Here is a 14,363-nt window from a genome sequence, read left to right as displayed (position 1 = left end):
TGTTCATTAATAGTCTCAATCCCAGATGACCAATATTCATAGATACATTTCTAAAGTTATAGTCCACACCGGCTATTGGAGTTTATAGACAGTGCGAGGCTGATATGCCTGTCAGCGTTTTACTCACCCCTCCATGGTGATCATTCCGAGTTGTTCGCTCGCTAGCTGCTTTTAGCAGCATTGCAAATGCTAGGCCGCCGCCCTCTGGGAGTGTATCTTACCTTAGCAGAATAGCAAACGAAAGATTAGCAGATTTGCTCCTAAAAATTTTCATGCAGTTTCTGAGTAGCTCCAGATCTACTCCTAGATTGCGATCACCTCAGTCCGTTTAGTTCCTGGTTTGATGTCACAAACACGCCCTGCGTTCGGCCAGCCACTCCCCCGTTTCTCCAGCCACTCCTGCATTTTTACCTGTCACGCCTGCGTTTTTTAGCACACTCCCTGAAAACTGCCAGTTACCACCCAGAAACACACACTTCCTGTTAATCACTCACCGATCAGCAGAGCGACTGAAAAGCGCCGCACGAACAACAGCAATTCTACAAAGTTTTGTGTTAAATAACGTAGCGCATGAGTGCTGCGTACCATGCGCATGCGCATTTTCCACCTAATCGCTGCGTTGCGAAAAACGGCAACGAGCGAACAACTCGGAATGACCACCCATGTTTTAATGTTTTTATGTTGTCTGTGTATCTACTACAGATAAGATAGGGGGAATTAAATATCCAATAGGATTTTAAATGTATGTGTACTTTTAAAGATAATTTTATCCATAAACAAACTTCAGTATAATTGCCATTTTTCCGCTAATTTGCATAACAAAATTTGGGAAAAAATGTGAGCGCTGGGAATCATACCTTTTTTTATTTCTCTAACGTCCTAGTGGATGCTGGGGACTCCGTAAGGACCATGGGGAATAGAATTAGGAATACTGGTGTGCACTGGCTCCTCCCTCTATGTCCCTCCTCCAGACCTCAGTTAGAATCTGTGCCCGGACGAGCTGGGTGCACTTTAGTGAGCTCTCCTGAGTTTGCTAGATAGAAAGTATTTTGTTAGGATTTTTTATTTTCAGAGAGATCTGCTGGCAACAGACTCTCAGCTACGTGGGACTGAGGGCAGAGAAGCAGCCCTACTAACTGCGGATAGGTCGTGCTTCTTAGGCTACTGGACACCATTAGCTCCAGAGGGATCGAACACAGGAACGCACCCTTGGTCGTCCGATCCCAGAGCCGCGCCGCCGTCCCCCTCGCAGAGCCAGAAGCCAGAAGCCGGCGTGAGAAGCAAGAAGACTTCAAAAGCGGCGGCAGAAGACTCCAGTCTTCATATGAGGTAGTGCACAGCACTGCAGCTGTGCGCCATTGCTCCCACATTACACCCACACACTCCGGTCACTGTAGGGTGCAGGGCGCAGGGGGGAGCGCCCTGGGCAGCAATTAGAGACCTCTTGGCAAAGTGGGCATATATACAGTTGGGCACTGTATATATGCATGAGCCCCCGCCATTATTTTACACAAAATCGCGGGACAGAAGCCCGCCGCTGAGGGGGCAGGGCTTCTTCCTCAGCACTCACCAGCGCCATTTTCTCTCCACAGCTCTGCTGAGAGGAAGCTCCCCAGGCTCTCCCCTTCCGACGATAGAAGAGGGTGAAAAGAGAGGGGGGCACATAAATTTGGCGTAAAAACAATATATACAGCAGCTACTGGGTTAACACTAAGTTACTGTGTGATTCTTGGGTCATATAGCGCTGGGGTGTGTGCTGGCATACTCTCTCTCTGTCTCTCCAAAGGGCCTTGTGGGGGAACTGTCTTCAAATAGAGCATCCCCGGTGTGTGTGGTGTGTCGGTACGTGTGTGTCGACATGTCTGAGGTAAAAGGCTCCCCTAAGGAGGAGATGGAGCTAATATGTGTGTGAGAGGGTGTCTCCGTCGACAACGCCGACACCTGTTTGGATATGTGTAAGTGCTAAGGTGAATTTATTGCACAAAAGATTAGAGAACAGACAGGAAATCTACCCATGTCTATCCCTCTGTCGCAGAGACCTTCAGTGTCTCTCAATGCTCACTATCCAAAATAATAAACACTGATGTCGACACGGAGGTTGACTCCAGTGTCGACTCCAGTGTCGACTACGATAATGCAAAGTTACAGCCAAAATGGCAGAAAAGTATTCAATATATGATTATTGTAATAAAAGATGATTTGCATATCATTGATGACTCATCTGTCCCTGACACAAGGGTACACATGTTTAAGGGGAAGAAAGCTGAGGTAAATTTCCCTCCTCTCATGATGAAAAAGAGCGGGAATCTCCAGACAAGAGACTACAGTTTCTCACAAAGAATTCTCAGGCAGTATCCTTCCCCCACTAGGGCCAGGATACCATGGGAATCTTCCCCTAGGGTGTCACGTTTGCCCAAAAGGTAGCCCTGTCGTAACAGCTATTCTCAGGGATCCTGCAGATAGCGTGCACATTCTGGTACACTACTCAGACCGGCGATTGTGTCGGCATGGGTTTATAGCGCTGTGGCAGCGTGGACAGGTACCTTATCAGCAGAGATTGAGACCCTAGTATGTAGATATAGATATATGTATATATAGAGAAAACGCGTTTTTGACCGGCACTCCACAATAGAAACAATAGCACCTGGGTGCCCTCCCAATGACCTTTGATGGACTGCATGTACTGTAAACAAACGGGCGGCACTCCAAAGGATTTCAAATCCTTTGGAGTGCCGCCCGTTTGTTTCCAGTGTATATATAGAGATATATATATATATATATATATATATATATAAGATGCTGTCTTAAGAGATATATATATATATATATATATATATATATATATAAAACATGCCCAAAGAGACATGAGTATACTGGGTCCTAGAGTCAAAGCTATGTCGATTTCTGCTTGACGTGTCCTGTAGAATATGCAATGGACAGATGATGCCGACCTAAGAGGCATATGGAAGGCTGAGGATTGTGTGGCGAAGGGTTCTCGGACCTGGTCTCCACAGCTATAGCTGGTAATTCTGATAATTTGCCTTATATTCCTGCACAGCCTAGGAAAGCACGACATTATCAAATGCAGCCTTTCGAACAAAGAAACAAGAAAGTCCGAGGTGCGTCCTTTCTTGTCAGAGGCGGGGGCAGAGGAAAGAAGCTGCACAACACAGCTAGGTCCCAGGAACAGAAGTCCTCCCCGGCCTCTACAAAAATCCACCGCATGTCGCTGGGGCTCCACAGACGGAGCTAGGCCTGGTAGGGGCACGCCTGCGTAAGTTCAGCCACAAGTGGGTTCACTCCCTGTTAGATCCCTGGGCAATAGACATTGTGCCTCAGGGATGCAAGCTGGACTTTGAGAAGATGCCCCCTCACCGACGGCCCTGCCGGCTTCCCCCCACGAGAGGGAAACAGTGTTAACTGCAATTCACAAATTGTATCTTCAGCAGGTGGTGGTCAAGGTTCCCCTCCTTCAACAAGGAAAGGGTTATTATTCGACCATGTTTGTGGTACCGAAACCAGACGGTTTGGTCAGACCCATATTGAATTTAAAATCCCTGAACATATACCTGAAAAGGTTCAAGTTCAAGATGGAATCGCTCAGAGCGGTCATCGCAAGCCTGGAAGGTGGGGATTTTATGGTGTCTCTGGACATAAAGGATGCATTCCTTCATGTCCCCATTTATCCACCTCATCAGGCGTACCTCAGATTTGTGGTACAGGATTGTCATTACCTATTCCAGACGTTGCCGTTTGGTCTCTCCACGGCACCAAGAATATTTACCAAGGTAATGGCAGAAATGATGGTGCTCCTGCAAAAGCAGGGGGTCACAATTATCCCATACTTGGACGATCTCCTCATAAAGGCGAGGTCCAGAGAGCAGTCGCTGATCAGCGTAGCACACTCTCGGGAAGGGTTGCAACAGCACGGCTGGATTCTAAATATTCCAAAGTCGCAGCTAATTCCTACGACGCGTCTGCCCTTCCTGGGCATGATTCTGGACACAGACCAGAAGAAGGTTTTTCTCCCGACGGAGAAGGCGCAGGAACTCATGACACTGGTCAGAGACCTCTTAAAACCAAAACAGGTGTCGGTGCATCGCTTCACGCGAGTCCTGGGAAAGATGGTGGCATCGCACGAGGCCATTCCCTTCGGCAGGTTCCATGCGAGGACCTTTCAATGGGATCTGTTGGACAAGTGGTCCGGATCACATATACAGATGATCACCCTATCCCCCAGGGCCAGGGTGTCTCTTATGTGGTGGCTGCAGAGTGCTCACCTTCTCGAGGGCCGCAGGTTCGGCATTCAGGACTGGGTCCTGGTGACCACGGATGCAAGCCTCCGAGGGTGGGGGGCAGTCACACAGGGAAGAAATTTCCAGGGTCTGTGGTCAAGTCAGGAGACTTGCCTTCACATCAATATCCTGGAACTAAGGGCAATATACAACGCCATAAGTTAAGCGGAGACCCTGCTTCGCGACCAATCGGTGCTGATTCAGTCAGACAACATCACTGCAGTGGCTCCTGTAAACCGCCAAGGCGGCACAAGGAGCAGGGTGGCGATGGCGGAAGCCACCAGAATTCTTTGCTGGGCGGAGAATCACGTAAGAGCACTGTCAGCAGTGTTCATTCCGGGAGTGGACAACTGGGAATCAGACTTCCTCAGCAGGCACGACCTCCATCCGGGAGAGTGGGGACTTCATCAAGAAGTCTTCACGCAGATTGCAAGGCGGTGGGAACTGCCACAGGTGGACATGATGGCATCCCGCCTCAACAAAAAGCTACAGAGATATTGCGCCAGGTCAAGAGACCCTCAGGCGATAGCTGTAGACGCACTAGTGACACCGTGGGTGTTCCAGTCAGTTTATGTATTTCCTCCTCTTCCTCTCATACCAAAGGTGCTGAGAATCATAAGAAAAAGAGGAGTGAGAACAATACTCATTGTTCCGGATTGGCCAAGAAGGACTTGGTATCCGGATCGGCAAAAAATGCTCACAGAGGACCCATGGCCTCTGCCTCTAAGACAGGACTTGTTGCAACAGGGGCCCTGTCTGTTCAAGACTTACCGCGGCTGCGCTTGACGGCATGGCGGTTGAACGCCGGATCCTAGCAGAAAAAGGCATTCCGGATGAGGTCATTCCTACGCTGATAAAGGCTAGGAAGGACGTGATGGCCAAACATTATCACCGTATATGTCGAAAATAGGTGGCTTGGGTGAGGCCAGGAATGCCCCTACGTAGGAATTCCAGCTGGGCCGTTTCCTTCACTTCCTACAGTCGGGAGTGACTTTGGGCCTGAAATTGGGTTCCATTAAGGTCCATATTTCGGCTCTATCCATTTTCTTTCAAAAAGAGCTGGCTTCTCTTCCTGAAGTCCAGACGTTTGTAAAGGGAGTGCTGCATATTCAGCCCCCTTTTGTGCCTCCATTGGCACCTTGGGATCTTAACGTGGTGTTGAGTTTCCTGAAGTCACACTGGTTTGAGCCACTCAAAACCATGGAGTTAAAATTTCTCACGTGGAAGGTGGTCATGCTATTAGCCTTGGCTTCAGCTAGGCGTGTGTCAGAATTAGCGGCTTTGTCACATAAAAGCCCTATCTGGTTTTCCATATGGACAGGGCAGAATTGCGGACCCGTCCACAATTTCTGCCAAAAGTGGTGTCATCCTTTCATATGAACCAACCTATTGTGGTGCCTGCAGCTACTCGTGACTTGGAGGATTCCAAGTTACTAGATGTAGTCAGGTTTTTGAAGATTTATGTAGCCAGAACGGCTGGAGTCAGGAAAACTGACTCGCTGTTTATCCTGTATGCATCCAACAAGCTGGGTGCTCCTGCTTCAAAGCAGACCATTGCTCGCTGGATCTGTAACACAATTCAGCAGGCTCATTCTGCGGCTGGATTGCCGCCTCCAAAATCAGTAAAAGCCCATTCCACAAGGAAGGTGGGCTCTTCTTGGGCGGCTGCCCGAGGGGTCTCGGCATTACAGCTTTGCCGAGCAGCTACTTGGTCGGGTTCAAACACTTTTGCAAAATTCTACATGTTTGATACCCTGGCTGAGGAGGACCTTGTGTTTGCTCATTCGGTGCTGCAGAGTCATCCGCACTCTCCCGCCCGTTTGGGAGCTTTGGTGTAATCCCCATGGTCCTTACGGAGTCCCCAGCATCCACTAGGACGTTAGAGAAAATAAGATTTTACTTACCGGTAAATCTATTTCTCGTAGTCCGTAGTGGATGCTGGGCGCCCGTCCCAAGTGCGGACTTCTTCTGCAATACTTGTATATAGTTATTGCTTACATAAGGGTTATGTTATGGTTGCATCAGGTTGGTCTGATGCTCTGTTGTTGTTCATACTGTTAACTGGGTAAGTTTATCACGAGTTATACGGTGTGATTGGTGTGGCTGGTATGAGTCTTACCTTGGATTCCAAAATCCTTTCCTTGTACTGTCAGCTCTTCCGGGCACAGTTTCCTTAACTGAGGTCTTGAGGAGGGGCATAGAGGGAGGAGCCAGTGCACACCAGTATTCCTAATTCTTTCTTAAAGTGCCCTGTCTCCTGCGGAGCCCGTCTATTCCCCATGGTCCTTACGGAGTCCCCAGCATCCACTACGGACTACGAGAAATAGATTTACCGGTAAGTAAAATCTTATTTTTTTGTAGCTAGAATACACATTAGGGGAGGGAGTACCCCAGGGGCATTTTAAGGGAGGAGGGGATCAGCATGCAGCTTCCGTTGCGGGCCCCTTCCTATCCGGCAGCAAGTAGACTCGTGCATGGACAGATCTATGGGAACATGGTGCCTACGTCTTGTTCCCGGGGACATATCCAGTGCACACACGCAAATCATTTAGAAATGGCCGCCGTTGGATTCCAGAGGGGTAAGTATAATGTATGTGTGCAGTGTGTGCGGTATGGGCCCCCCTGGACCCAGTGGCCTGTGTGCACCGTACACACTGCACCCTTTATATAAACTCTTGTCGGACTGGCACATGAAAGGCCCACCGGGGAAATGCAGTGGTAGGGGACCAATTTATTTGTACATAAGAAGGAAAATCATACCCATTTTTTATTATTATTTTCTATTCAAACATAAGAGTGAATGCATATTTCACTATCAAAAGAAATTCTTAAAAACCTTTTCTTGTGCTCATGAGCAAGTTCGGTGTAATTGTATATGTTTCGCTAACCTTTGCATATCATGTGTATACACAGTAATGCCATTTTTTTAATGAAGGTGTTTTAAATCTACCTTTTGAATGCAAATGCTTTCCGACTCCACATGAGCCCCATAGTGTGCCAGTATGGTGTGGCAATGTTGTATGAGATGCTGTAGCACTGCGGTATTGATGAGTATGACAGCTACTGTAAGTGGTGATGTTGATTTGCACAGCAATACATGCATGAGCACTACAGTGTATGTAATTTTGTTTTTTCCAATGATGTATCTTACATTTATTGTTGAAATGTCATGTATTTTTGTTTTTACTTACAGGAATAGTAACTATTAAAACATTGAAGATGAAAAAAGATCAAGATATGAAATGTCTTTGCACACAGTACTTCATAGCTGAGTTGAAAATGAAGTCTTAGTCTGTACACAATGTAGCCCACCTTATACTGAAATGTTGTTGTTGTTGTTGTTGTTGTTGTTGTTGTTGTATTTTTTGGGGGGGCTTAATCCTTTAATGTTTTTTTTTATTGGACAAAAAATAGGGAACAACATCTACCTTTACTAGTTCATCATAATCCTTTTTCTATAGATACCATGAAACTCTGTGATACTGAACAGTCACAATACAAATAATACAAACATCAAGACAGTCCTGCCCATGAGACCTAGCATATAATCTAGAAAACTGGGGCAGGCACATATTTAGGTATAACCATATGTCCAATGCAGAAGTAATGTGACTTTTAATATAAGTATGTTTCACCAAAATTTGTGAATATTTTGCAAAACTATTATAAAAAAATAATTGCTTTAAAATTGTGTCTTTCCATATTGTTTTATTATTAAATCATTTCAGAAATCAAGCTACTGTATATTATTATTTGTGTCTTTATACTCAAGTAACAATTGGACATGGGTTGGGTGATTTTTCACTCCATAGTTTTTGTCAGGATTTTGAGAAAGTTCTATAAACTTTCTTCAGTTATACAGTGAATTTTTTATATGAGTAGCCAATTACTTAATAATGGAGTCATTGGTTAAAATACACTATCTGAATTACTTGTTATTACCCAGTATGTTGCAGCTGGCTGGTAAAAGTCATTGAGAAAAGTGAAACCTCTTTGCTTAATACATGCAGAAAGGTGGCTAAGGAATAGGAGCACTGGCGTATCTATAATGAGTGCAAAACGGCCAGAGCACACTGGCCCCTGGGTCCAGGGGGGGCAACACGCCGCACATCCTGCACCCATTTTCTTATACTCACCTCTCCATCAGCCCGGCGCTAACTGCACGGCGGCAGATATTACTCGTAAAATGGCCACTACCTCTATTTTCTGGTGACTTGCGCATGTGCAATAGAGCTGTCACCGGGAAAGTGGTGCGCCCGCCATGTTCTCAGAGACCTGCACATGCGCAGTAGACTCTGGCACAATGCCAGAGTCTACTATGCCCCCGGAGAGGAGGGGGCCCAATCGGAGCCTGCACACAGGCCCCCTCTTCTGTTAAAGTGCCTCTGAATAGGTGCCAAGTGCTCTTCCAGTAATGATAGTGGAGGCCCTGGTTCAAGTCCCTGTGTTGTCTCATCCCTCATTATAATAGAGCCCCTTGTTCAAAATCTCTGGCTGCCTTGATTTTACTACCTTGTATGTTGCAGAACATGGGTTAAAGACTTGAGATCATTTGCTTTTATTACCTTGATAGTTAATCAAGCTGGTTGAATCCATTGACTTGCTTTTTAATACCTTGGCGGCTGTAGCTACTTAAAGACATTAGCGGAGAAGTGTAAAGCCTATAATAGTAGAGGTTCTGCCCACTTTCCAAATGTGCCTCTCATATTTGCCTCTGTTTCCCCTCCCAGTTTTAGCCTCTACCCCTCCCTATAATTGCCTCTGCCTTTTCTACATATTCTGCATATTTTAATAGCATTTTTGGTTTTGGCGATAACTTCAATCAGGTTTAAATTAGTTTTTCAAAGTGGAAGTGTCACGTCCTGGGTTCCTGTGTACTCAGCTAGTGATTCCTGAGATGAGGATACTGGATCAGAATGCCACAATAAACAAGGACGAATATAGGACTTTCTCATATACCACTAGAACCGAGTGTTGGTGAGACCTGCCCAGAGGTGCAAAGTATAACCCACGGGAAGGTTTTCACCAGTGACCCTCTCCTATGGAGATTTGGGTTTTGCTGCTTCCGATAGAAAGGTTGTGGTACCCTGGACAAGTACTCGGAAATAGGTGAGGAATCCTACAAAGAAATAACTAGTGGCAGACTGATAATGAGAGAGTCTTTGATGACTGCTGTGACCGCTGAGAAGATCTTGAAGGTAAATGAAATAGAAGTAGTACAACGTTTGACTGGAGATTTAGGATACTGCAGACAGACAAGGAACTGGAGGAATATCTCAGTGTAATCGATAGTACGCAATACTTGGGAACTGGAGAACTTGAAAACACTTGAAGAAACAAACAATGTTTATCCGATGGTACTCGGTACTTGAGAGCAGAAGAACTTAAAAACAACACTGGAAGAAACAAACAATTTTTATCCGATGGTAGTCGGTACTTGAGAACTGAAGAGCTTGAAAACACTTTAAGAAACAAATGATGTTTAACCGATGACACTTGGTGCTTAAGAACTGGTGAACTTGAAAACACTTGAAGAAACACTAAGTGATACACGCGTAGGAATGCTCTGGGAAAGCACGTGGAAACACAGAGTGGAGCCTGGAATTTGGAGCAGCAACACACAGCAGCATGCACTGGTGAAAGAAGTTATACAGGTGACTTCCTGTTCCCAGGATCCCACTTATATACCCTGAGACAGATAGCCATTGGTTAGAGTAGTCAGCTGAGCACTTCTAGGGTTTCCATTGGCATTACTGTGGTCAGCTGACTCTAAACATGGCTTCCCAGCATTCTGTAAACACCAAGCAAACAATATTTAACTGATGGCACTCGGTACCTGAGAACTGGAGAACTTGAAAACACTTTAAGTAGCAAATGATGCTTAACCAATGGCACTTGGTACTTGAGAAATGGTGAACTTGAAAACACTTGAGAAAACAAATGATGTTTAACCGATGGCGCTCAGTACTTGATAATGGTGAACTTGAAAACACTTGAAGAAACAAATTATGGTTAACCAATGGCACTTGGTACTTGAGAACTGGTGAACTTGAAAACACTTGAAGAAACAAATGATGTTTAACCGATGGCACTCGGTGCTTGAGAACTGGTGAACTTGAAAACACTTAAAGAAACACTAAGTGATACACATGTAGGAATGCTCTCTGAAAGCAAATGGAAACCCAGAGTAGAGCCTGGAACTTGGAACAACAACACACAGCGGCATGCACTGGAGAAAGATGTTGTACAGGCGACTTCCTGTTACCAGGATCCCACTTATATACCATGAGACAGATAGCCATTGGATAGAGTAGTCAGCTGAGCACTTCCAGGGTTTCCAGTGGCAATACTGCGGTCAGCGTTCTGTAAACACCAAGCATTCCACCACAGTGTAACCTAAGATGAAACAGAAGCATGTATCACGTTCCCTGCCAGCATCACAGCTGACGACTGACAGCAGCCCTGAGCCACAGAAACCGGCATAATGGTGAGTAATGGCTGGCACTAGTCCAGATCCTGACAGTACCTCCCCCTTTAAAGTGGCCTCCGAACACCTTGATGGTTTCAAAGGGAATTTCTTGTGAAAAGCTTGAATGAGCTGAGGAGCATGAACATCAGAAGCCTTAATCCAAGATCGCTCCTCTGGTTCATAACCTTTCCAATCAATTAAATACTGTAGTTATCCCAGACGAAGACAAGAATCAAGAATTTGTTCCACTTCATATTCCACTCCTTGCAGAGTATGAACATGAGGAGTCCTCGGTGGAGAACAATGAAATCGAAAAAGGATTAATGGACGAAGCAACGAGACCTGAAAAATATTTGGAATTCTTAAATACGTCGGTAAGTCCAATTTGTAGGCTACTGGGTTTATTACCTTGAGAATGCGATAAGGACACATATATATGGCGGAGCAAGTTTCATAATTGGAACTCTCACTCAAATGTTCCTCAAGGAGAGCAAAACCCGATCACCGGGTTTAAGAGAGGATACTGCCATATGCTTTCGATCAGCGAGTTTAGTGTAATTACTGGAGGCAGATTTTAAAGATCGAATCATTTTTCCTCAGATGTCGGATTATGATTTGAAGAGATTAGTGACTGCAGGTACTTCGATAGGAGGCAAGGCTTGAAACTCTGGCACTTTTGGCTGTTTTCCAAGACAGCAAAAACAGAGTGGTGTTAGTGGACGTGTAGTATCTATAATTATGGGCAAACTCCGCCCAAGGCAACAGATCAATCCAGCATATAACATGTATGTGGTGGGAATGAACCATGGTTAATTAGAAGAGGATGAGCAGAGGGGGAGGAATGAAGAGAGGCATCTTGTCAGTAACTGAGTGCTTGAGCTGGAAGGAGGAGTCTTAGAATCACTTGATGTGTCTAAAGTGTTAGGTTCCTGGTGCTCAGAACAAGGGAGATGTTATGAAGTGAGTCCAGAGCACCAGGACGTAACGCTGGGAAAGGGGAATGGAAAGGGAATAGCCCCTGGTGCCCTATCTCCGTTGTCTCGCCCGTGCTGTCAGTACACTCTTGCGAGACTATGGTTGCTTGAGCCCATGGCAGCCGCGTTTGAAGGGCGGATTACGTCTGCCCAACTTCGATGCCCCCTCAGGTCTAAATGAGAGACAAAGAGTGTACCGAGACAGGGTGATAACAAGGGGCCCTCTTACTGAAACAACCAAAGCCAGGGGCTACTAACTAGCCTAAAACTAAATGTATGTGCGGCTTGCCGCCAAAGGAAAAGAACAACAAAGGAAATGCTGACCACACGCCAACACAATACTTTTGTGTCCCGGCGGTGACAGCATAAGCAGAACCCTCTGCAAAACACCAGTGAGAGAAATAATAAGGGAATACAGCGGCCTAGGCCGACGAACGCGGCAGTGCCGCTACTCACGGAACCGGTACGAATACTGGCAAACGGACAGGAACTCCCAATGCGGCTGACACAGACTCTCAGAACTGGAGGACAGGCAGAATCCCAAACGACAGACCGGTGGACACCAAGAAGCCAGAAACTTGACCAGGCACAGGCAAAGGCACTGGACCTCAGGACAGGAACGCCTCACGGCAGGACACGGGATCAGACATAGGAATCGACACAGGGACTGACACAGGAATCGACACAGGAAGCTCAGGAACTAGCAGGAACCAAGCTCAGAACTCAAGCAGACTGGAAACCCAGAAATATCACCAGCGTCTGTGAATAGCACTGAGCCAGCATATAACAGAGAGGCCTAATTAATAATCTCATGCAGCTGCCCTGTTGCATGACTCCAAACTGACAAGATGCAATTAGCAGCCAGATGAGGCTGAACACATGGGAACAAGCTGCAATTACACAGACTCACCAGCGGCAGCAACCAAGAGTACTCTTAAACAGAGCAACGGGAAATCCTGGCCTGCGAAACAACTTATAAACATAAAATAGGAATGAACCACTCCCTGTGGTTCATAACAGTATCCCCTCCTTAAGGGTGAGTTCCGAGCACCCCATGACACCCAAGGGGAACATGAACAGAAGAATAACATAAAATACCTAACTGACATGCAAAACAGGAATGAGCCACAGCCGTGGCTCATAACATAAAGAGGAATAACTTGTGATAGACATTTCTGATAACTCCCATGCTAAAATATGCATAGTGGACCAATCCACAGTGAAATTTATGAGCTTGAAGCCATGTAATCCCAGAACCAGACTGTGTGTAGAATTAGGCAAAAAAAACTCAATCTCTTCATGATGCAGAACTATAATAAGGAGTTTAACCGGAGCTGTGGTTGAAGTAATGGTACCTTCCTAAATACAACTTCCATTGATTGCAGAGAGAACCAGAGGAGGAGAAATTGACTTGACTGGCATTTTTAACTCTTGAACCAAAGTCTTAGAAATACAATTCCGTGCTGCTCAAGAGTCTATCAGAGCATCTACTTCTAGAAAAAATATGAGCAGGCAAGGAACTGTCTGTAGAATAGGAGGCGGAAAAAAGAACCCCCAACCAAGCACTCCCAACTCTGGTTAGGGTTTCCCATTTCTTGAGAGCTGCAGAAAGGTATTAATGAAGTAAATGTAGCACAGTAGATGCACAGTTTATCACGAATGCGACAAGACTGTTCTGCTGGAGTCAAATGAGATCTATTTATCTGCATTGGCTCGTCTATGGATGGAGAGGCTAATCTGACAGAAGGAGATACAGGATGATTCTTGCATCCGACCCTCTTGCCACCTGGCAGACTGCCTTTCTCTATGACGAAGGTCAATCTTAACACACAGAGAGATTAATTCTGATAATATTTCTGGAAAGTCACAAACAGCAAGCTCATCCTTCAACTTTTCTGATAGACCATTAAGAAAAATAGCTTTTAAGGCTTCGTCATCTCACTCCAACTCAGAAGCAATAGTTTGAAACTGTACAATGTATTGCCTAACTGTGCGAGACCCCTGGCGTACACCTAGAATCTCAAAAGAGGCCAACACAAGCCTACCAGGCTCATCAAAATTTTCTTGAAGGATTTAATAAAATCTGTATATTTAGAGACTAACCCTTCTGATCATTCCCATAAAGGGGAAGCCCATTCCAGGGCATTACATGAGAGCAAAGTGATTTTAGCCCTTTGCTTAGGGAAATTCTGAGGGAGAAGTTAAAAGTGAATCTCACACTCATAAATAAAACCCCGGCAGAGTTTGGGGCTTCCGTCAAAATGACTTGGGGTTGGCAACTGAAGCAAGACTTGGAAGATGAATGTGCACTAGACGGATTCACTGGAGCTGGCACTGTAGTTGGCGGAACAGGGAACATGGAAGCTAAGGTGTTCTGAATAGTTAACAGCTAAGCCGAAAAGTCTTGCAGGTATTGAACCACCTGTTGCTGAGTGGCTTCTTGTTTCGCAACACGGGAAGCTAAATTCTGAATAGCCCCTGCACCATGAGAATCCTGCGTTTCCATTTGGCCTGTACAAATTGTCATGTCCTGGGTCCCTGTGTACTGAGCTGGTGATTCCTGAGATGAGGTTACTGGATCAGAATGCCGCAATAAATGAAGAGGACGAATATAGGACTTCCTCA

The 14,363-nt window shown here is 45.7% G+C and overlaps 1 protein-coding gene across 1 annotated transcript in view; it reads left to right on the top strand.

Annotated features, from left to right (window-relative positions):
- The window catches only part of LOC134958802 (L-selectin-like), a 383,508-nt gene that overhangs the window by 359,407 nt on the left and 9,738 nt on the right, over positions 1-14,363 (top strand). Inside the window, exon 9 of the mRNA XM_063941524.1 lies at positions 11,035-11,138. Coding sequence (XP_063797594.1) covers positions 11,035-11,138 — 104 coding nt within the window. The remainder of the gene's footprint in view (positions 1-11,034; positions 11,139-14,363) is intronic.

Source organism: Pseudophryne corroboree, chromosome 9 (assembly GCF_028390025.1).
Source record: "Pseudophryne corroboree isolate aPseCor3 chromosome 9, aPseCor3.hap2, whole genome shotgun sequence".
NCBI lineage: Eukaryota > Metazoa > Chordata > Amphibia > Anura > Myobatrachidae > Pseudophryne > Pseudophryne corroboree.
The sequence above is the reverse complement of the archived record's forward strand: the minus strand, read 5'-3'. Positions and strand labels throughout refer to the sequence as shown.